The 23,083-nt window shown below is 52.1% G+C and overlaps 1 protein-coding gene across 1 annotated transcript in view; it reads left to right on the top strand.

Moving 5' to 3' along the window:
- The window catches only part of ASH1L (ASH1 like histone lysine methyltransferase), a 190,086-nt gene extending 167,874 nt beyond the window's left edge, over positions 1–22,212 (top strand). The window contains exons 14-29 of the mRNA XM_080825089.1: positions 2,470–2,578; positions 2,966–3,130; positions 3,293–3,387; positions 5,250–5,407; positions 6,578–6,730; positions 9,903–9,957; positions 10,039–10,171; positions 12,026–12,274; positions 12,939–13,025; positions 13,850–13,940; positions 14,694–14,832; positions 14,937–15,109; positions 16,077–16,243; positions 18,318–18,358; positions 19,204–19,505; positions 19,859–22,212. Of these exons, the coding sequence (XP_080681215.1) occupies positions 2,470–2,578; positions 2,966–3,130; positions 3,293–3,387; positions 5,250–5,407; positions 6,578–6,730; positions 9,903–9,957; positions 10,039–10,171; positions 12,026–12,274; positions 12,939–13,025; positions 13,850–13,940; positions 14,694–14,832; positions 14,937–15,109; positions 16,077–16,243; positions 18,318–18,358; positions 19,204–19,505; positions 19,859–19,950 (2,209 nt within the window). The 3' untranslated portion in view covers positions 19,951–22,212. The remainder of the gene's footprint in view (positions 1–2,469; positions 2,579–2,965; positions 3,131–3,292; positions 3,388–5,249; positions 5,408–6,577; positions 6,731–9,902; positions 9,958–10,038; positions 10,172–12,025; positions 12,275–12,938; positions 13,026–13,849; positions 13,941–14,693; positions 14,833–14,936; positions 15,110–16,076; positions 16,244–18,317; positions 18,359–19,203; positions 19,506–19,858) is intronic.
- The last annotated feature ends 871 nt before the right edge of the window (positions 22,213–23,083 follow it).

Here is a 23,083-nt window from a genome sequence, read left to right as displayed (position 1 = left end):
CAAAATCCTTTAAAAAAAATAGTACACATAAAATAGGTGTTTAATGTCTTTAGCCATCCAAGAGAAATACTAAATTGTGTTGGAACTCTACATGTTCCCCCACAATGGCTACAGAGAATGACAATTCAGAGGTTGCCGAGCATGTAGTCTGACACGAGTGCTTGTAGGTGCTGGTGGGAGTGTACGCGGGTGTAGAACCACGGCCGAGAGAATGCTTGCCCGTACCTGTCACAGCTAAACGTGGCCCATAGCTCCACGGCCACACTCCCAAGTACGTCCCCAGCAGAAGTGAGCGTTCACGTTCAAAGGCGTGTGCAGGAACACCTACAGAAACATCTTCGTAACAGCTAAGAACTACGGGCAGTCCGGATACTTACCCACAGGACAGGAGTCCAAGTAGTGCCGTTCACACAGAGTAGAGCTGATCGCAGCCACAGTAACACCGAGAGGGGGAACGAAGCTTGTGGTTGTGTCTCCTCCAGTGAATTACTCTGTATGATTTCACTCATGTGATGTCCCAAAGATGCCAGACTAATCAGCGGCGAAGAGATAGAGTTGCAGCACATCCTGTGTGGAGAAGGTGCTAACTGGGAAAGAAAGGTTTCTGGGAGGTCGCGCAGGTGTAAAGATACCTAGGAGTCAGCAAGCTAACTATACATCTAGGATTTGTGTATTCTACGCCATGGGAGACCCCCCAGGGGCACCTGGATAGCTCACTTGGTTAAGTGCCTGATTCTTGATTTGTGGCTCAGGTCATGACCTCACGGTTGTAAGATCAAGCCCTGTATCAGGCTCTACGCTGCACGGAGTCGCTTGAGATTCCCTGTGCCTCTCCCTCTGTCCTCTCCTCACTTCTCCTCTCCTCTTCCCTCTCCCCCTCTCCCATTCTCTCCTTCTCTCTTCCCCTCTCTAAAAATAAGTAAGAATCCACCCCAATTTTTTTAAGTTAATTTATTTCATTTAGTAATCTCTACACCCAACATGGGACTTGAACTTACAGTCTCGAGATCAGGTGCAACATGTTCTTCCGACTAAGCCAGCCAGGCGTCCCACCAGTCCCCCCAGGTTTTTAAAACAGTACAGTGTATAATCAAATTTTTAATGTCATGGTGTAGACCAAGGGTCAGCAGACTTTTGGGGTGTGCCAGGAAAAATTTACAAGGACGGGGGTGGGGTTTGCTATAGTTTGCCAACCACTAGCATAGACAAAAAATGCTTTCTGAATGGGAGGGTTGAACCTGAATATATTAGAGAAATTTCCATTTGATAAGGATAGGATCCAAGGTAAACCTTGGTGTTTCCGACGTTGGCAGGGAGGCAGCAGTGAAGCAGGCATCAGACAGCCTGGATTTGAGTCCCCTGGTTTTGAATGCAGCTTCCTTGCTGTGTGGCTGAATAAACTGTCTAAGCCACAAATACTTCCTGTATAAAATAGGGATCAGAGTACCCATCTCATCAGGCTGTTCTGAGGGGCAGTACACTAACCCGTTATCAGTACGACACAGTGACGAAGATTTTGAAGCCAGACTGCCTTGATTTGAAACTCAGTTTGATTCCCTCAGTTACTAGCTGTGTGACTTTGGATAAGTTACCTGACCTCTCTGTGCCTCAGCTTCCTCAGAAACTGGAGCTATAATACTACCTAATAATAGTGCCTTTTGGGGGCACCTGGGTGGCTTAGTCAGTTAAGCCTCCAACTCTTGACCTCAGCTCAGGTCTTGATCTCAGGATCGTGAGTTCAAGCCCCAAGCTGGGATCCACACTAGGTGTGGAGCCTACTTTAAAAAAAAAAAAAAAATGCCTTTTTTATAATGTTGTTGGGAGGATTGAATAATTAGTACAACGAAATGTTATAATTAATGTAACAATCACTCAGTGACTATAATTATTATTACATAAAACATCTAGAATAGTACGTGATAAATTATCAATAAGTTACATGAAATAGAACCAAAGAGAAGAGCTCATAGAATAAGTAGACTTCGTATTATTAGAGGGACGTTGAATACCAAGCACGAAAAATTAAGACCCATTCCGACTGACAACATAGAGCCTGTTTTCCAGAAAGCCGATTGAGGGCTGTCAGTCCAGTGTCACACAAGCTGGACGGCACAGAAGACAGACACTAAAAGTACAGAGATTGGCCAGGAAACCCCAAGTAATTGGACAGATAAGCAAAGGCACATTTGAGATCAGCATACCATTTCAGGCAGGGTATTACGAATCTCTGCCTTTGGGGCGCCTGGGGGGCTCAGCTGGCTAAGCAGCCGCCTTCGGCTCAGGTCATGATCCCTGGGTCCTGGGGTGGAGCCCCAGGTTTGGTTCCCTGCTCAGCATGGAGTCTGCTTCTCCCTCTCCCGCTGCCCCCGCCCCCTGCTGATGCACACACCCTCTGTCCTTCAAATAAATAAATAAAATCTTTAAAAAGAAAAAAAAGAATCTGCCTTTAACCCTCTGCCTTCCCCGTAGGTCTGTCAACGGGGTGTACCGGATCGGACTGTACGCTCTGAAAGACATGCCGGCTGGTACCGAGCTCACTTACGATTACAACTTCCATTCCTTTAATGTGGAAAAACAGGTAAGCGTAGTCCGTTCGGGAGGGAGGCGGGACCTGGCCACCGCGCCAGGCACACCACAGGCCTCGGGCGTCCCTGAGCACAGCCCGCGCGAAGAGCGTTGGGGAAGGCGGTTCGGGCCCACGTCCCTCGGGCGCTGGCTCCGAACCCGGCAGAGAGACTCTCGGTCGTGTTGGCCTTCGGTCAGCTCTTAGCCTGCCAGTGAAGAGGTCTCCCAGAGTTGGGTCTTTCCTGTCCATGGAAACACGTTTATATTTGTTCCACACTCAGTCACGGTACCTCTGTCCGAAACCGCTCGGCTGAAACGCGCGGTCAGGCGTCCCGGTGCGCGCGCTGGCGGAACTGGGCCGTGGGGCCGCGGGCCAAAGGCGCGACTCTTTCTTTCAAAGCAACTGTGTAAGTGTGGCTTCGAGAAATGTCGAGGAATCATCGGGGGCAGGAGTCAGCGCGTGAACGGACTCGCCGGCAGCAAGAGCACCCAGGCCGCGGCCGCGCACAAGAGGTCCGGACGGTCGAAGGAGAAGAGGAAGTCCAAGCACAAGCTGAGGAAGAGGGTAACCGTGGCGCCTCCCCGGTCCCCCCCGGCTCCGCCGCCCGGGGGGGGGCGCAGAGAGAGGGGCGGCCCTGGAGGGTGGTCTTGAAGCCGTCCCCGCGCCCTGCAAGGGGGCTGCCGGGTGACCCTTTCTTTCCTGCAATCCGGTGCCTGTGTTTTCCAGAGAGGCCACCTCTCCGAAGAACCCAGTGAAAACATGACCGCTCCGACGAGATTGGCCCCCCAGATACAGATGAAGCCAATGTCTAATCGAGAGAGGTAAAAAGCGGGTTTTCTTGCCTTTGTGTGATTTGCTTGTCACTTGAAAACCCACTAAACATCTGTACGGTGGAGTCGTTTCTTTGTGCAGGAGCTCATTAGCCAAGAATCGGGATATGTAAACTTGGATTGGGGTGGGGGGATACATCTTTGTTTTCCCCAATTTCTAACTGAAATTTAGCATTTCCTTCAAATGTGGTCACAGCCAAAAAGAGTGTGTGTGTGTGTAGTAGCAGTTTCCATGATTTTACCACCAATGTTCACAAAATCCCACGTGACTTCTGCCTGGACATGACTGCTGTTGTTGAACCCACCACTGGCCACTAGAACTCGTCATGTGTTAAAATATCAGTGTTTACTTCTGTATCACAATTTCGGGGTTTTTTTTTAATAGTCTGAAAACAATTTCAGTATATTTGATTTCCTTTTAACCCTGTGTATTAAAAATTAAAATTTTTTTATTTAAATTTTTTTTAAATACTTTAAAACTTTGTTCAGGGAAGGGTGACATGGGCTTCATCAGACTGCCAGATTCCCTGCTTTGTTGATAAATTATTAGAGCAGTAAACAGGGTCTGTAGTGACCATTTTCACTCTTCCCTGTACTCGGGTAAGATTCGTCCGTGTCAGGAGTAAGCGAAGTAAATAGGCATGTGCTGAGCTTCCCGGGTCCTGGGACATATCCTGCACCTTCCCTGGCCATCTGCTCCAGTATCTTAGAAAGTTCGTCAGCATTTATAACTTCACTGTGAGCTTGGCCCCTTTTGTCCCATATCACTTGAGTCATAGAAATTTTAAACTGGAGGAAAACAGAGATGATCTAGTCCGGTTTTCTGCTCCAGCTACATATTCGCCTGGGAGCTGTTAGCACCTCCTGCCGCCCAGGCTGCTCTGCAGATCTCTTACCCCGGAATTTTCAGAGGTGGGACCGAGGCATTAGTAGTCTGTAAAGCTCCCCTGATGATTTCAGTGTGACCAGGTCAGGAACTATAAAATTGGTCGGAGTTTAATACACTGAGGCCCACGGTTTGAGACTTACCCAGTGTCATATCTGTTTATGTGTGCACTGGGGTGGGGATGCAATTGTGTGGGGTCCTTAAAGACAGACGTAACCCTCCAAAGGGCTCACAGGTCTGCATGGGGGCACCGCATCCAGCAGGATTCGCCCAGCCCGTACCTGTCTCACGTGTGTCTGCCTTGACCTGCCCGTGCAGTCCTCCTTCCCACAGCCAGTCCTGAGCCCACGCTTCGCCTTGGCGACTTCAGTGCGAATTCGTGTATATACTCCCTAAACCGCAGCCTTTGAGTCAGGCTGTTTCACTTGCCAGAGTTTCTGCAGCTTTTAAGTGGTATTTGCCAGATGCTCACAAGTAATAGAGGGAAATGTTTTACGTTATACGGAGGAAAAAAACGCAACACTGAATTGTTTTCCCATGTATAATATATAATTACCTTATAATAGGTGGATTAACTGATAATTATTGATTTATATCATCATAACAATGGTTCTGGGCCACCTGACTGGCTCAGCCAGTAGAGCGTGCAACTCTTGATCTCTGGGTTGTAAGTTCAAGCCCCACACTGGGTGTTGAAATTACTTTAAAATCTTCAGGGCGCCTGGGTGGCTCAGTCAGTCAAGCCTCTGCCTTCAGCTCAGGTCATGATCCCAGAGTCCTGGGATCAAGCCCCACGTTGAGTTCTTTGCTCAGAGGGGCATCTGCTTCTCCCTCTGCCTGCTGCTCCCCCTGCTTGTGTGCTCTCTCTCTGTCAAGTAAAATGTTTTTTATAAAAAGTGGTTTACATAGAGTGGGCATGTAATAAATGCCTATGAATTAATGAATAAAAGACTTTCCTTCCTTCTAGGAACTTTGTGTTAAAGCATCATGTATTCTTGGTCCGAAACTGGGAGAAGATTCGGCAGAAACAAGAGGAAGTCAAGCACACCAGCGACAACCTCCACTCTGCGTCGCTCTACAGCCGCTGGAACGGCATCTGCCGAGACGACGGAAACATCAAGTCCGGTACGGCCGGAAACGAGCGCACCTGTTGGTTCCGTAGTATTGTCTCCCAGTGGTTATTTTAGTTGCTTTCATTCTATTCAATGATTCTTTTTACTCTAGACCAAAAAAACTAAGATCCCAGTGTACAGGCGTCATTCAGCAATCACCTGTCCATCCCAGCTGCTCAGGTTCCTAGTCTGTGCTCGAGGGAGTAGGAAGAATCCCCTTCACCAGCTTCCCAAACACCACCTGTAGCCCGAAGCATCCAGTCATGCGATTGGTAGTGGGCCCCCCGCGTCCCTTCCTACCTGGACTGTAACTTGCATGTGGGTAAATCGTGACGCTGCATGCGGGAGAAAATGATAGCCGCGTAAATTTGAAGACTTCTTCCCCCCACATTCAGATGAGCATCGTGCGCACAGACCTCCAGATTGCTGTTCTCTGAGCTTCTTGAGTGAATAATGTAACCTCTCTCCCGAGTTCAGATCTGTTGTCCACTGGCCTGTCCAAGCGTCTTTTCTAAGCCAGTAGAGTTCAAGAGCGCTCGCTCCTCGTTGAGCCTTTCCTCCTTCCCCACAAGTAGAAGCGTTGTGCGTGGTGTATGAGGGGAGCTGCCCTGTGCGAACTTGATCGATGCGGAAATTTGCCTCCGGTCCTGTCAGTAACTCAACTGGCATGAAGTCTCTGAACTTACACCCCAGTTAGGTCCAGTCTCCTGTAATAACAAGTACTTCCGGAGTCCGGTACAGGTCAGGGCCAGCGCTCAATGCACGAAAAGCATTCTCTCATTTAATCTGCACGGATACCTCCTGAGGGGAGCACTACCGTTATTCCCCCTTTGCAGCCCAGAAGCTGAGACACAGAGAGCCTAAGTAACTTGCCCGAGATCTCGAGCTAGGAAGTAGCGAAGCCAGAATTCAAACACAGACTCATCTTGGGGCGCAGGCTGGCAGCCGCTGTACTGCACAGCATTGGGTCAGAGGTCAGGCGCGTCGAACGTGCAGCTTCAGTCTCTGTGGTAAACTCCGGCGTTGCCACAGATTTCTTGAAAGCGGAGAGAAGGAACTCCGCCATCGCTCATCCGCCCCATCCCTTCAAGGAAAATAGAGCAAATGGCAAGAACCCGTGGGGGAGGAGAAGGCCACACGGGGCTCTCTTTTCCTAGAACTGATTCTCACTGTGTCCTTGCAGACGTCTTCATGACCCAGTTCTCGGCCCTGCAGACAGCGCGGTCGGTTCGCACGAGGCGGCTGGCAGCAGCGGAGGAAAACATTGAGGTGGCACGGGCAGCCCGCCTCGCCCAAATCTTCAAAGAGATCTGTGATGGCATCATCTCCTACAAAGGTGACCCCACTCACCCCAAAGGCCTTCTCCTCAGCTTTTCTGTAAAAATCCTGCCACTCACCCTCGCCTGAGACCCCCAAGACCAGGAACAACTGACCGACCGTTCAGGGCGAGCGGTTTAGGAGGCTTTCTTCGTTCTTTCTTTTGTCAGCATAGAATGCATAGGACTGGTTTTAGTCTTCGGGGAGTGTTGATAGAATCTAAATCCCTTGGGGGCGCCTGGGGCGCTCAGTGGGTTAAGCCTCTGCCTTCGGCTCAGGTCGTGGTCTCAGGGTCCTGGAATCGAGCCCCGCACCGGGCTCTCTGCTCAGCGGGGAGCCTGCTTCCCCCTCTCTCTCTGCCTGCCTCTCTGCCTGCCTCTCTGCCTACTTGTGATCTCTCCCTCTGTCACATAAATAAATAAAATCTTCCCCCAAAAAAGAATCTAAATCCTTTGATCTTCTATGTCAGTCTTCGGTATTTATTAGAATTTTATCAGAGTTAAGTACTGTATTTAGAAATCACATTTTTTAGCTATAGGATAGAAAGAACAGGTCTCTGTCTTGAATGTCATTTTCCTGAATGAGGCAGTGAATTAGCAATTTAAGGAAAAGGGTGTTATGAACATGTGATTTCAGTGTTTCTTAACCTTATTTTTTTTAAAGTTTTTTGTTTGTTTTTGTTTTAAGTAATCTCTACACCCAATGTGGGACTTGAACTTAAAACCCTGAGATCAAGAGTCGCATGCCCTACCGACTGAGCTTTTAAAGCATTTTCATGCAAACACCGTTACCTCTCCTTTCCTCTTTCAAGACATCTTTAGAGTATGTGATGGGGGTGATGGTGGGGAAGGAGAGTTTTTAATCTGGGGGAGGTAGTGTGGTAGTGTATGTGACTTTCTGACCAGGAAATTTGGAGATGTTGAAAATGAGAGCTTTTAACAAATAACTGCAGCTTTTTGCCCTCAACTTTGCTCTCTCTCTCCCTCCCTCTCCCTCGATTCTGAATAATCTGGTTTCCCTTCCCTGTTCCTTTTCTGGATACTATTTATCTCTGTACCTCAGTGGCTCTTTGCAGTTTCGTTAACCTAAGGAGATAGAGAAGAAAGGGGAACCAGCCTGTCCTAATGTGTAAAGGCTTGGGGCACCTGTTCTCTTCCCATTCCAGAAAAAGTCACCCTGCCCATGGCCAGCCGGGCCCGTCTGATTCACTGTGAAGCTGCAGCCAGTACATCGACACGTCCCCCACATTCTGGGCATGAAGTCATGGGCCTTTTCCCTCACTGTTGCTAGAAAGTAAAGTAGCCTGTGAAGGTTCCCCAAAAAATTAAAGATGGAAGGTCATGACCCCAGCCCCCAGCGGGCCCCCAGCTCAGCGGGGGGCCAGCTTCTCCCTCTGCCTCTTCTGCTCCCCTGCTTGCACATTCACTCTCTCTCTGACAAATTTTTTTTTTTTTAATTAAAGATGGGGGGCACCTGAGTGGCCTAGTCAGTTGAGTGTCCAGCTCTCGATTCCAGCTCACGTGGTGACGTTTCGATCTCCGACTTGTGAAGTCACGCTCCGAGTCAGCCGCATGCTCAGCACGGAGTCTGTTGGGGGTTCTCTCTCCCTCTGTCCCGCCCCCGCCCCGACCCACCTTCGTACTTCCCTCTCTCTCGGATAAATAATACATCTTTTTTTTTTTTTTAAAGATTTTATTTATTTATTTGACAGAGAAAGCACAAGCAGAGGGAGGGGCAGAGAGAGAAGGAGAAGCAGGCTCCCCACTGAGCAGGGAACCCAAGGCGGGGCTCGATCCCAGGCCCCTGGGATCGTGACCTGAGCCAAAGCCACACACTCAACTGACTGAGTCACCCAGGCGCCCCAATAAATAAATCTTAAGAAAGGAAGGAAGGAAGGAAAAATAAAAAATAAATAGAAACACCATATGACTCAGTAATCACATTACTGGGTATTTGTCCAAAGAAAATGAAAGTACTAATTGAAAAACACGTGCACCCCTGTGGTTTTTGCAGCATTATTTAGAATAGCCAAGAAGTAGCTTCCATGTCCATCTGTAAATGAACAGATAAAGGAGAGGTGGTATGTGTGCAATGGAATGTTACTTGGCCATGAAAAGGAAGGAAATCTTGCCATTTCTAACATGGATAGACCCACAGGGCATTATGCTTTGGGAAGTAAGTGAGACAGGTACCATGTGATTTCCCTCATATGTGAAAATTCTTAAATACAGAGAACTGGTGGTTCCTGGAGGGGAGGGGAGGGGAAGGATGAAATAAAGGGGATTAAGTACAGACTTGCAGTCACAAAGTAAACAAGTCACAGAATTGAGTACGGTGTAGGGAGTGCAGTCCGTCGTAGCGGAACAGCTTCGTGTGGTGACAGATGGTGACTGCACTCACCGTGGTGCGCGTCGAGTCACACACAGAGCTGTCAGATCATGAGGTTGTGTACCTGAAGCTAACGCTGTATGTTATCTATACTTCAGTAATAAAATAGAATGTTTTTAAAGATTTTATTTATTTTAGAGAGCGGTCGCGAGCAGGGGGAGGAGCAGAGGGAGAGAGGATGCCCGGCAGGCTGCGCTGAGTGTGGGACCCACGCGGGGCTCATCTCACGACCCTGAGACACCGAACGGAGCGGGAAGCTAGAGTCAGAGGCTTAACTGACTGAGCCACAAAGGTGCCCCAGGAAATAGAATTTTTAAAAAAGAAAGTAGGTGAGGTAGCAAGTAGCCCCAGTTATGAATTGTTCACATAATATAAAGTAACTGTGTTACAAGAAGATGGATTCCAGAAAGTATTTCCAGTTCTAAATCATTCATTATCTGGAATTTAATTGAACCCAAACCAACAGAATAATACTGTGGCTGACGGTCCACCAGCAAGAACTAGAAAACCCTGTTTGGAGAAGACGTTCTTGGCTTCAGTAACATTTGCGGAGCGGGGCATCGTCCTCCACGCCTCAGTACATCCCCGTCTCTCGCTGTTCCTGTCCCGGGTCATCCTGAAAGTCCTCCCCTGCCTCCAAGAGCCCACATTTCTGAAAAGTCCTGTGCATTTCATGGTCGCGCCTCAAAAAAAGCTTGGATTTTCCCCACGAACTTCTGACGTGGGGGCTTCTGTGTTCTCCGAGAGAGGGCGCTGGCCTCTCTCGGTCACACCGGCCCTCTGACCCCTGCCTTCTTTTGCAGATTCTTCCCGACAAGCTCTGGCCGCCCCCCTCTTGAACCTCCCCCCAAAGAAAAAGTAAGTTCACCAGCGTAGGACCCCGGGAGGTTTCAGTCCGCGCTCGGTGTGCCAGGTTGACACGCTGGCTTTCCGCTGCAGGAACGCGGATTACTATGAGAAGATCTCCGAGCCGCTGGACCTGGCCACCATCGAGCGACAGATCCTCACCGGCCATTACAAGACCGTGGAGGCCTTTGATGCTGACATGCTCAAGGTGTTCCGGAACGCCGAGGTACCTACACTGACTTCACACGTGGATTTAGGACGTTGATTTGGAAGGCGAGGTGGGCAGGGGCGGGCTAGACGGGGCGGACGTGAAGGAGGGCCCTTGTCGTGAGGAGCATTGGGTGACACACATACGTGATGAAACACTGAGTTCTCCAGAAACCAATATCACAGTATAGGTTAGATAACTAGAATTTGAATAAAAACTTTAGAAAAGGGCACAGTCCGTGAAGCGTCTGCCTCCGGCTCAGGTCATGATCCTGAGGTCCTGGGATGGAGCCTTGCGTCGGGCCCCCTGCTCCTCGGGGAGGCTCCTTCTCCCTCTGCCTGATGCTCCCCCTGCTTCTGCTGTCTCTGTCTCAAATAAAATATTTTTTAGAAGTAATTAATAACTTCTTTAGAAAATTTTTTTCTAATGGCTTAAGATTTTTACCTTCTGTCAACCTTTTTATTTCTGGCAAAGAAAGGCAACAATTTTTTTTTAAAGATTTTATTTTAAAAAAGAAAGGATTTTATTTATTTGAGAGAGTGAGAGAGCAAGCATAAACAGGGGAGCAGCAGGCAGAGGGAGAAGCAGGCTCTCTGCTGAGTGGGGAGCCCCATGCAGGCGTTGATCCCAGGACCCTGGAATCATGACCTGAACTGAAGGCAGAAGCTTAACTGGCCGAACCACCCAGGCGTCCCTAAAGACAATTTTTACTGAGTGCCCCTTGTGTAAAGGTTAGGTTTGCTAAATATTGTGGAATCTTTATATATAGTAAAGACATTGATAATCACTAGAAGGAAAGACTAAATTATACTCCCTAAAAAGACATTTTCGTAAAAACCTCATGTAGGGGTGCCTGGGTGGTGCAGTCCGTTGAGCATCTGGCTTCATCTCAGGGTCCGGAGGCCCACCTTGGGGCCCGTGTGCGGGCGCGCACCCACATTCTCTCACTCTCTCTCCAGTTGAATGGATAAGTCTTGGGGGGAAACAACCTAATTTAGTTTTTTTTTTTTTAAAGATTTTATTTATTTGACAGACAGAGATCACAAGTAGGCAGAGAGGCAGGCAGAGAGAGAGGAGGAAGCAGGCTCCCCGCTGAGCAGAGAGCCGGATGTGGGGCTCGATCCCAGGACCCTGGGATCACGACCTGAGTCAAAGGCAGAGGCTTTAACCCACTGAGTCACCCAGATGCCGCCCTAATTTAGTTTTGAACCTGAGTATTTACATAGTACAGTTTACACACTTAAGTCATAGCTGCAGTTCCTTTCCTCAAGGCAGTAAACACAGGTGAAAGACACGGAATTGTGTGGGGTGAGTAGAAATAAATCTGAAGGATGGAACTGGGGTTCAGGCTAATGGGTGGTAGGTTACACTGGTGAGAAGGTGACCTTGAACCTAAAAGAAGAAAGAATATTGTATGGAACATGGAAAAGACGTTTTTCAGTGATTTTGAAATAGTTGGAGAGGAATGAGACGAAAGGGGCTACAAGACAACAGGAGAATTGAAGGGAGGATGTGAGGACAGGACCGAGCAGAGCAGACAGGTAGGACTCGGCCGCGCCGGGCGCCAGCGCGCCTCCTGCCCAGCCCGCGTCCGTGTGCACAGCCTGCGGCTGCGGGGCAGTGAGCGCTCACGCCACCGGCTCCGATCGGCGCCCGCGGGGTGTGCGGGGTGTGCGAGCCCAGGACGGTGGACAGCCACGGAGTAAACAGGAAACCACGACGCACACTCGGGTCCCCGTGCCTCCCGTGGGCCGGGCGGGCGGGCGGCCGTGCCGCCGTGCCCTTGGCTCTGACCTGAGACCCCCGCCCCGAGATCGGGAGCCGCGGCCCCGCCCCAGAAGACCCACCAGGATCAACCCCGCTCTCCTGCAGAAGTACTACGGGCGCAAGTCGCCCATCGGAAGGGACGTGTGCCGCCTGCGCAAGACCTACTACAACGCCCGGCACGAGGCTTCGGCGCAGATCGACGAGATCGTGGGGGAGACGGCGAGCGAGGCCGACAGCAGCGAGACCTCCGTGTCCGAGAAGGAGAACGCGCACGAGAAGGACGACGACGTGATCCGCTGCGTGTGCGGCCTGCACAAGGACGAAGGCCTCATGATCCAGTGCGACAAGTGCATGGTGAGCCCGCGCGCGGCCCGGCCTGCGGGCTGTGGAGGCGCCGCCGCGCTCGCCTCGCCGCGCACCCGGGGCCGATCCCGTTCCGTGCCCCGCACCTTCCCTCGCTGCGCGCCCACCTGCCCTCTCGGCCCGCGGGGGCAGCGGGGGCAGCGTGCGTCCGTGCGGGACGGGGCTTCCCGCGGAGCCGCCCTCCTGGGGAGCCGAGTGGACGGGGCTCCCGACGGAGGAGCGTCCACACCGCGCTGCCTGGTTGGGGAGTGGAGCCAGGAGGGGCGGGGGCGCCCGGGGCGGTCCGGGGGCTGCAGCCCGGAGAGCATGGGGGGACTCAACCCTCCTGGTGCCCGGTCCTTCGGTCCCGAGGCGCGCCCGTCTCCCGGGGTGCGCTCGCCCCGCCCCCAGCAGCGCCGCTGGGCAAGGGCCGGCGTGGTGCTGTGTTCCGTGCTCCGCCCTTCCCCACACGTGCGGGTGCGGACCAGGCAGTGTACACGCGTGCGGACCAGCTCTCCTCTTCCCGGGTCTTAAACCATTTCTGACTTCGCGCTTACCTGCTCCTCCCCTAGTTCCTGTTCGAGCTCACCCTGTCCTACCGCTGACTTTCTTTATTTGATTCTTGGCCCCCGGGTCGCCCCCCCGAGTCGCCCCAAGCGCACTCTTCTCCCCGCAGGTGTGGCAGCACTGTGACTGCATGGGGGTGAACTCGGACGTGGAGCACTACCTTTGTGAGCAGTGTGACCCGAGGCCTGTGGACAGAGTAAGCTGCCTTCTGCTGGGACTCTGATCTGCACCGACACTAGCGAGTGTGCTCTCCCCTGCCCTGCTCCTGGGACACTGCATTTCCCCCGATAAACCACTCAGCCTCTCTGGGCCTTAGTTTCTGACACTCTACACTAGGGTAATAATTCTGCCCTTCCTTTTCCCAAGCATGTGGTCAGAGGGGAAGTACATTCCATAGAGGCCTCTGGAAGGACCAGTGCTGCACATACTGTCAGCTCCCCATGCGAGTACGCAGGCCGGTCTTAGGCCCACCTGGCAGGAGAGACAGTGGGTTGGGTGACTTGTCCAAGCTGCTAAGTGGGTTTTGGCCTGAGCCTGCTGTGTTTGTGCGTGTGGTCTCGGGCAGGTGTTCGCTGTGAAGGGAAGCGTTTGAGGCAGGTTCTGTAACAGCGGCGTTGGCATTCTGAGCGGACGTTTCCGTGCTCTGAGGGATGTGCTGTGCAAAGTCTGGCGTCCCTGGCCTCTGGGCACTAAATGCTGGTGGCTTCCGTGAGTCCTTGTGACAGTCACTGTCCCCGCTCACACGTGGTCGTGCTCCGCAGGGGGTGCAGGAGCGGCCGTACTGTTAGTTTCCTCCGGCTCCTCGGGGCACTTGGCCTGTCGGTCTCGTTCTCCGTCTTCACTTTCCCAGTTCCACTCCAGCGGCTTTCATCTGGGTTCATGTGTGTTGTGTTGGCATGACTGAACAGTAAGTCTCAAATGGTTGCGAATTCTAGGTTTGAGTTGTTTTCCTCTTGAATGGAGATCAGTAGGCTGGTGTAGTAGCCCCGGCCCTCATCCCCGGCTTTCCGTTCTTACCAGGAGGTACCCATGATTCCTCGGCCCCACTATGCCCAGCCCGGCTGCGTCTATTTCATCTGTTTGCTCCGAGATGACTTGCTGCTTCGTCAAGGTGCGTGCCCACGAGCTGACCCTCCCTTCGGAGCCGTGGGAGCGTCTGCTCTCTGCGTAGCAGTTACTGTCCCCGCACGACCACTCGTAGCGCTTAAATATGGTTGACCCTTGACCGTGCAGGGCTCAGGGGCACCAAGCGCCCCCGTCCCACCCTGGATACATTCAGAAATCCACATACGACTTTTGACTCTCCAAAAACTCAACTACTAATAGCCTAATGTTGACCAGAGCCTTGCTGGCATTATAAATAGTCGATTTTCACGTATCCTGTATGTTACATGTATTGATATATTGGATGCTTACGACAGAGTAAGCTAGAGAAAAGGAAGTATTAAGAAAATCATAAGGTTGTTTACACCCACAGTGCTGCACTCATTTAAAAAAAAAAAAAAAACAACAACAACAACTGCATATAATTCGACCCATGCAGCTCTTGACCACGTCGTTCAAGGCTTGGCAGTATCGGTCTGCTATCCTCCAGACCTTGGGCTTTCCACGTTTTCCCCTCCCCCACATAAAACCAATTCGGAGAGACCAGGGTGTCAAAAAGCTAAGTTTAGGACTGAGAAAAACTTGCAGGATTCCAGGAGATGGAGGACCTCTCTCACGCCCTTCTCCTAGTCCGGAAGTGACGAGCATCGCCGTTACACCGCCCGTGGTAGCTCTCTGTGTCTGTCGTTTTAGACCTTGAGCCCTTCCCTGTAGATCGAGTTCACGCAGGCGTCGTTTAACGTGTCCTGTGCCTACCTAGGCGACTGCGTGTACCTGATGCGGGACAGCCGGCGCACACCTGACGGCCACCCAGTCCGCCAGTCCTACCGACTGTTGTCGCACATTAACCGAGACAAACTAGACATCTTCCGCATTGAGAAGCTTTGGAAGAATGAAAAGTACGTGTTGAGGTCTCTCTTCCTCCAGCTCTGCCCTTCCAGCGCAGAGCCCAGTATGGCCGAGGATCTCGCCAGTCAACTAACCCTCTCCCTTTCTTCCTTAGAGAGGAACGGTTTGCCTTTGGTCACCACTACTTCCGCCCCCACGAGACCCACCACTCTCCGTCCCGCCGCTTCTATCACAACGAGCTGTTCCGGGTGCCACTCTACGAGATCATTCCTTTGGAGGCTGTGGTGGGGACCTGCTGTGTCCTGGACCTTTATACGTACTGTAAAGGTAGGTAACCTGGGCTGCTGAAGAAATGATCTCCTGTCCCCGATCCCTTCCATCTGCGGCTGCCACTCCATTCTTACTGTCTCTGATAAAAGATTGTCCCAGGCTGGCCGTGAAGCTTCAAGAGCTATGTTTTCTCTGTCTTTTAGCTAGCACTTGGTGCTCATTTAATAAATGTTTTATTTTTCTTTTTATTTTTTTCTTGATACTCAATAAACATTAATCTCCCTTTGTTTTTAACTTAGTTAACATTTCTTAATAATGTCTACTCAGCGTTCTAGTAGCATCGTCACAAGGCACGTTCTTCCACCCGCCCATTCCAAAACCCCAAAGGCCATCATCAACTCTGGACATGAAACAAACCCAAAAAGCGCACTAGCTTTTTAAGCTCCGTGGTTACTAGTGTAGGCTGTGGAGTCTGTGTATTCTCAGATTCCAGCCCCACCACTTTTTACCTGTGTCCCTGGGCCGCTGGCAGGAGGGACTAATACCTATCGTGGGTGAGAAGCATCTCACCTTCTCTGTTGTAGCAAACGGTCCAGAAGAATACGTACGTCATTCAAGCATCGGCTGCTTGGGGCTCCATCATGCTGGGGACTCCATCCACTAGTTATAAAGTCCTCATTTCCAGATGTGCTCCCCTCATTCATCCTGCCTTTCCTCTCTCCTGACGTCCCCACACTGTGCTCTGTGTTCCCTCACACATTCCTGCAGCACTTAGATGAGCTGCCTGTCTGGTTCCCCCCAGCCTGGGGCCCCCCCTTACACTCAGAGATACACACACCACTCCTCGTCTCTTCTAGCACTGCTCTCTGGGAACTCTGCTTTCTTCTGCAGTCACCACATGCCTCTCAGCATCACTTCAGGGTCCCACTGCCCTCCCAGTGGTGCGGACTCCTCTCTGGGCAGCTCAAGCTCGAGGTGAAGGAGGGAAGGCAGGAGGGTTCTTTAACAGTATTTGAACTCCTAGGGAGACCCAAAGGAGTGAAGGAGCAAGACGTGTACATCTGTGACTACCGGCTTGACAAGTCTGCACACCTGTTCTACAAGATCCACCGGAATCGCTACCCTGTCTGCACCAAACCCTATGCCTTCGACCACTTCCCCAAGAAGCTCACTCCCAAAAGAGATTTCTCCGTAAGTCTCCTTCCTCCTCCCTGTCGTACAAGGGCAATACAGTTCCCACAGGGAATACCTAGGGTTGGAACCTTCAGGCTCTCCGCCACTTCATCCTGTTAGTCCATCCCAAACTGCAGGAATCGGTCTCTAGTTAGGATTTTTTTCTTTTTCTTTCTCTCTCTTTTTTTAAAGTAGGCTCCATGCCTAGCATGGAGCCCAATACAGGCCTTGAACTGGTGACCCAGAGATCAAAGACCTGAGCTGAGATCAAGAGTCAGACACCCAACTGACTCATCCACCAAGGCGCCCCTGTTTGGGATTTTTAAACAGGATACATACATTTATTCTGCATTTCTCGGCACGTACATACGCTTGTTCAGCCTTTCTTGGCGCGCCCACGTATCTGTTGGGCATTTCCTGACACGCGCACATACCTGTTCTGCATTTCCTGGCACGGGCTGATTCTCAGCAAGTTGTTAATGTCCGTATTATCGTCAGGTTTTCTTCGCTTGTCTCTCCTTTCTTTCCTGTCTTGGCCCTTGAGCTCTTAGTGTAGTTTTTAAAGATTTTATTTATTTATTTGACAGAGAGAGACACAGTTGAGAGAGGGAACACAAGCAGAGGGAGCGGGAGAGGGAGAAGCAGGCCTCCCGCTGAGCAGGGAGCCTGATGCGGGGCTCGATCCCAGGATCCTGGATCATGACCCGAGCCAAAGGCAGACGCTTAACGACTGAGCCACCCAGGCGCCCCTTAGTGTAGTTTTTTGTTGAGTTTTCATATTCGTAATTTTTTTTAAAGATTTTATTTATTTATTTGACAGAGAGAGATCACAAGTAGGCAGAGAAGCAGACAGAGGGAGAGGGGGAAGCAGGCTCCCCGCGGAGCAGAGAACCCAATGCGGGGCTCCATCCCAGGACCCTGAGATCATGACCTGAGCCGAAGGCAGAGGCTTAACCCACTGAGCCACCCAGGCGCCCCTCATATCCATAATTTTAAGCAAGTAAGCAGAGATAATAGCAAGAACCCTGAGAAAACTTTGGTGAAAATAAGTCAGGACTTTCCCCATGTATCTCTGCATTTAAAATGTAAAACACCATCATTATATAAAATGTGAAAAGTGCAGAGGCATTAAGAAGAAAAAATTGTGGGGCGCCTGGGTGGCTCAGTGGGTTAAAGCCTCTGCCTTAGGCTCAGGTCATGATCCCGGCGTCCTGGGATCGAGCCCCGCATCGGGCTCTCTGCTCAGCAGGGAGCCTGCTTCCTCCCTTCTCTCTCTGCCTGCCTCTCTGCCTACTTGTGATCTGTCTGTCAAATAAATAAATAAAATCTTAAAAAAAAATCTTTAAAAAAAAAGAAAAAATTGTGTATCATCCCACTACACAGAAAATAACCACTGTTAACATTTTCATTTCTTGCCTTTTTCGTATGCTTTTTCTTTAAATTGTTGTGAACATAGTGCTCCAGTCCTGTGCCATTCATCAATCCGCAAAGGCTTTGGACGTCTGTGCATCCATCCGTGCGTTTGCTGTCCTGAAACTCTGGACTGAGCTACTCATCCTTGACTCTGCTTTTTGTGGTCTTGTCAAAACTTGGGGCCGTCTCCCTAGAATGTTCTTAACATGTTAAGAATGTTAAGAAACCTAGAATGTTAAGAAACCATCTAACCGGAAAGAAACTTTATGTCCATTTTTCCTGTAATTGTTTTTGGATTTCTCGAAACAGTACTTACTTTACGTTCTCTCCACCCACCCCCGAGCCCTTCTGTCCTCTGGACTTCTTTGGTCTTGCTTGCTCGGGCAACAGCTCTCAGGTCTGCCTCGAAGCCCCGGCCTGAACTACTCAGGCATTAGGATGGGGCGGACAGGACTGGGAGCCCATCCCCCTTACCATCGTCACAGGCGTACAAGACACCGAAACCACTGTGGCCTTACAGACGGACAGAAGGACTGACCTTCTGCCCTTAAAACCCAGCCGCGCAGCTCGGAAGGGCTTTGCCGTGTGTTTTCCTTCCTTTGCTGCCCTCCCTGTCCCGTTTCCCAGCTCCCCTGAGCCAGTGTCTGCAGCAAACTCAACGCCTTCCCTTTCTTTGCAGCCTCATTACGTCCCAGACAACTACAAGAGGAACGGAGGGCGGTGAGTGCCCGGGCGGGGGCGGGGGGAGCCCTTACAGAGGGGGTGGCCGGCGACCTGAGTGGAGCAGGAGTGGCAGCAGCGACCACTGGGCGCCCCCCACCCCCGCCCCGAGAACTGGAGGCTCTGACAGGGGCCTGTGGAGCCCGCAGCAGCTCGAAAGCCCTGGGTGTCAGGAGGCCCGGCCTCGAGGGAGCTTTAGTCGGGGGCGGGGAGGAAGACTCAGAGGGAGCAGAGGGACAGGAAAGCTCTGAAACGGAGCTCTGGACGGGTGCAGAGGAGTCCCCCATTTGAAGGTTTCTGTAAGCTTTTCCCATTACCTCGAGGCGTGTCCGTTCTCGGGGCCTCCGTCGAGGACCTGCCGCCCCGTAGCTGCTCAGGGCAGAGCCTTCGCCGAGCCTGGTGGCCGCGGGGCTCCACTTGGGCTGGTTTTGACCGGAGAGTCTTGTTCTCGGAGAAGGAGCGGCGAAGGCTTTTCCTCCCGTTGCCTCCCGCGGTGGACGGGCCGTGCGGACAGTCGGGAGAGGCGGACGCCCCGTGCGGATCGTCCCTGTGCTGGAACTGCAGGCGTCACAGGGGCGCGTCGTACTTCTCTGCCAGCTGGCGGGTGACCGGCTCCGCGGTGGCGTGTGCTTCCCTGAAGGACGGAAAATTGAGTTTTATAATTAGAAAGTAGATCTCAGGAAAAGGTCGTGATTTGTGCAAATAGTGATACAGGGATGGCCAGAGCCGAGGCTTCTAAGAGCTCGCTCGGGATCTCGAGGCAGCCGGAGGCCCCTCCCCCCCTCCTCCTCTCCCCTCCCCTCCCCTGCACGGCCTTAGTCAAAATTCCCGTATCCCTCTGGCAGGTCGTCCTGGAAGTCCGAGCGCCCAAAGCCCCCTCTGAAAGACCTGGGCCAGGAGGATGACGCTCTGCCCTTGATCGAAGAGGTTCTGGCCAGCCAGGAGCAAGCCGCCAACGAGATGCCCAGCCTGGAGGAGCCAGAGCGGGAGGGGGCCGCCGCAGAAATCAGCGAGGGGGCCAAGAGACCAGAGGAGAGTGGCCAGGACCCCCAGCCTGCGTGTACCCCTGAGGAACGAAGGCACAGCCAGCGGGAACGACTCAACCAGATCTTACTCAGTCTCCTTGAAAAAATCCCTGGGAAAAATGGTAAGACAGAAGCGGGCTCGTGTCCCAGGTTTAAGATGAAGGGGATAGTAGGAAGGAAGGGAGGAAAAAGAACAACTTGCCACTCTTTGCCCAGGACGGGAGGTGTTCTGCGAAAACGTCCTGGTTCTCTGGTGGGCCCCGCACACGGTTCCATCCCGGGAGGGGGACCGAGTGAGGAGAGCTCGCCCCCCGCCCCCCGTGCCCCGGAGCCTTCTCTCCTGAGGCTGGAGGAAGGCCCGAGGTGCCCAGAGGTCGGAAAAGGAGTCACCAGGCTCCTGTGACCTCCTTAGCGCTCAGACCCCGACCGAGGCGCGGGAGGGGTGGTCGCTGAGCCTCCCTGGTTCCGTTTGCAGCCATCGACGTGACCTACTTGCTGGAGGAGGGGTCGGGCCGGAAGCTGCGGAGACGCACTTTGTTCATCCCGGAAAACAGCTTTCGGAAGTGAGCGGCGCAGCGGCTCGAGCGTCCGCCGTCGGTGGAGCGCGCGGTCCTGCTCTCGGCCTCGGAGCGTGGACGGGGCGGGAGGGGCCGTGTAGGTACTTAACACACCTTGGAGCTAGCGGAGAGGAAGGGGGTCTGTCTAAACAGCGCGGCCGACGCGGGCTCCTCTCCACCGCTTCCCCCAGCGGGTTCGTGGCGGGAGGAGGACCGGGCACACGGGGGTGGCCGGAGCCTCGTGGAACTTGGTAACACTCGCCCCTGCCCCCGGGCTGGGTCTTTCTGTGTCACCCTCCGATCCCACAGGCCCTGCTGCCGAGCTGCTTCCTCTACCCAGGGGTCCCGCCCCGTCCAGCGGGAGGGGACCCCCACCCCCCCGCCTCTTCTCTGTGGGCTCCAAGAGCTACCCCCAGAGACCTCAGACAGAAGCGGCAGCTGGGGCCTCTTTCCAGACAGATCCTTGCCCGGGAGAGTTTCTCCTTTCTTGCCCAATCAGGTCAGAGTAAAATGCGAACTGCCGAGTCCAAGCACTTGCGCCCTCCGCCCTTCTCCCTGCCTCTCCCCCCGGAATGTAATCGTGGGTCCGGGAAGGCCCCCATGGGGTCAGAGGGCACAGGACTTGCGGTCGTGGTTTTTGTTTCAACCTTCATAACCTGCCAGACCTGGTTTTTTCTAACAAGAAGGCCAGGCGCCTGCGGTACCCGGCCGTGCCCGCGCTGTGGCCGCGTGTGTCTGCCGGGCCCCAGGGACGGAGATGCGTCTCAGAACAGACTCACTGTAGAGCCTCCGTAGAAGCGACCCCCAGCCTCCCCCGAGTCACTACACAGACCGCCGAGCAGTGGTCGCCGGTCAGAGTGTCTGTCGTGAGTGTGCAGCATCAGCTCAAAACACTACTCTCGTTTCCTCCGTTATGCGGTTTCAGTGTCCCGCTCTTAGAGACAGTGCTCGCCCCCATGTCCCATGTCCTCCACCCCCCTGGTGACGGCAGCAGGAGGGACATCATGATGTCTCCTTCCTTCCCCTTCTCTTGGCCAGAAGTTACCAGACAGTACTGTCTCTTTAAAAATAAAATTTAAAAAGCTTTGCTTTGTTGTCTTCTCAGACATACACGTGCAGGTACGTTTTAGACGTTCTTATAAGAGCAAAGATGGATTTTAAATGTGCCAAGTTGTGCGCGTGTGAACGTCCGCGTGGGTGTGTGTGTGTGTGTCCACTGCGCGATTCGGAGCGGTAGAGCAGGACGCACGGCCCCACCGTTCTCGAAACCCGGACCAACGCTGTCCTCACTGTACATTTCCCCGTGATGCTGACGCTCTGACTTGTTTAGGTAGAAACACGGACACCTTCCATTCCATTGAATCTTTGTTTCTTTTTCTCCTTTCTGTGTCGATCTTGAGGGAAGAAAAACAAACAAAAGAGACAGGGGATGCCAAAGATCCCCTTGAGCAGAGAAAAAGCAGAATAAATATTTTATTAAAGAAAAAAGAATTAAGAAAATAGTTTGGAGTATTTTCTTACTGTAGAGAAGCACTGTACATTACGACGAGACCTGGGTATGAGATACTCACGTGCGGAGCCGGAGCCGTCGCATGCCACGCCCGCGTCGGTGGTTTCCTTTGGTTTTCCTTGCAGGGAGCTGGGGGGGGGGGTGGGAAACAGGGGCACTTTGGGGGTCTCCTTTTAGTCAAAAAGCAGGAAGATGACAAGAAAGAGATTAAAATTCAATATTTCCTTGAATAGTGTTAAACACTAAAATTTTAAAAAAGACAAAAAAAGAAAAAAACTTTGTAAAATGTGAGAACAGAAGCAAAAGACACTACGCTCTGTCATTTTATCTTTCTTTTGTTGAAAGACTAAAAACTGAAATGTTTTTTAGACAATCAAATGTTAGGTAAGTGCAAAAACTTGTTTTTTCTTACTGGTGTAGAAATTAATGCCTTTTTTTATTTTTCGGTTATTTTATAATAATGAAATAAAAAGAACCCCCCCAGCTGCCGGGTGGGTTTCGGTGTTTGCAACGCGGGGCAAGGCACTACACCACTGCGAATAGATACAGTTAGTCTGCATGTCTGTAGGCTGTGTGATTGCGGAAAACATAAATGCTGCTAATATATTTCCTTTTTACAAAAGCATATCTAAATAGATGATTGTTTTGATGTTAATCTTTGTAAATTATGTATTACCGATTTTAACATTGGATGTAATTGCATAAAAAGCTTGCATCTCAATCCTTGAAAGTCTAGTATTAAATGGAAAACCTTTTCCTAACAACAGAGTGGTGAGCCTGCTGGTTTTTTCCCCCCGCGTCCCTGTCCTCCACTTACCTTCCAGGATCTCCTTCCTCCATCCTGGCTCCAGACGGGTCAGCATCAGCCCAAGCCAACCGCCCCGCAGACTAGTCACCGCGCCTGCGGCCGCGCACACCCCCCCCACACGCTGGTACTCGTGAGCCAGCCCCAGGCTTGGGGACAGTCATTGCAGGCCGCTGTGTCCCACCCTTCCACAATACTCCTCCACTCACATTCACATTCACAACAGCCCTTTCAGGAAGGTACCCAAACCTGACTCTTCTTTTTTAAGATTTTATTTATTTATTTGACAGAGAAATCACAAGTAGGCGGGGGGCAGGGGGGGACGCAGGCTCCCCTCCTAGCAGGGCTCGATCCAGGGACCCTGAGATCATGACCTGAGCCGAAGGCAGAGGCTTAACCCACTGAGCCACGCAGGCGGCCCCAAACCCGACCTCCTGGGTGAGGGAACTGCAGCAACGCAGGTGACGTCGCTCGCCCCGTCCTCTAGCTCGTTAGATGACCTCGTGACAGCCCCGCAGTTACTACTTCCATTTTGTAGAAATGAAAACTGAGTGTCAGCGACTTCCCAGAGGTCACCCAGTAACAGGTGCTGGACTCAGAATTCCAAAACCTTCATGTTCATCTGCAAACAGAAAAGTGTCAGACAGAGCCCGAGTGGCCCTACTAAGGAAGACAGACGCACTCCTGCCAGCAAGCGCAGGGAGGTCGGCCCAGCCCGGCTCCCCGCGGCCGCTCCGAGCTCGGCTGGGCGGCTGCATCGGGACCGCGGGCTGCGTTGCCGGGACGCAGGGTGGTTTGGTATCCGCGGGTCAGTCAGCGCGTTACCGC

Source organism: Martes martes (assembly GCF_963455335.1).
Source record: "Martes martes genome assembly, chromosome: 15".
Taxonomy (NCBI): domain Eukaryota; kingdom Metazoa; phylum Chordata; class Mammalia; order Carnivora; family Mustelidae; genus Martes; species Martes martes.
The sequence above is the reverse complement of the archived record's forward strand: the minus strand, read 5'-3'. Positions and strand labels throughout refer to the sequence as shown.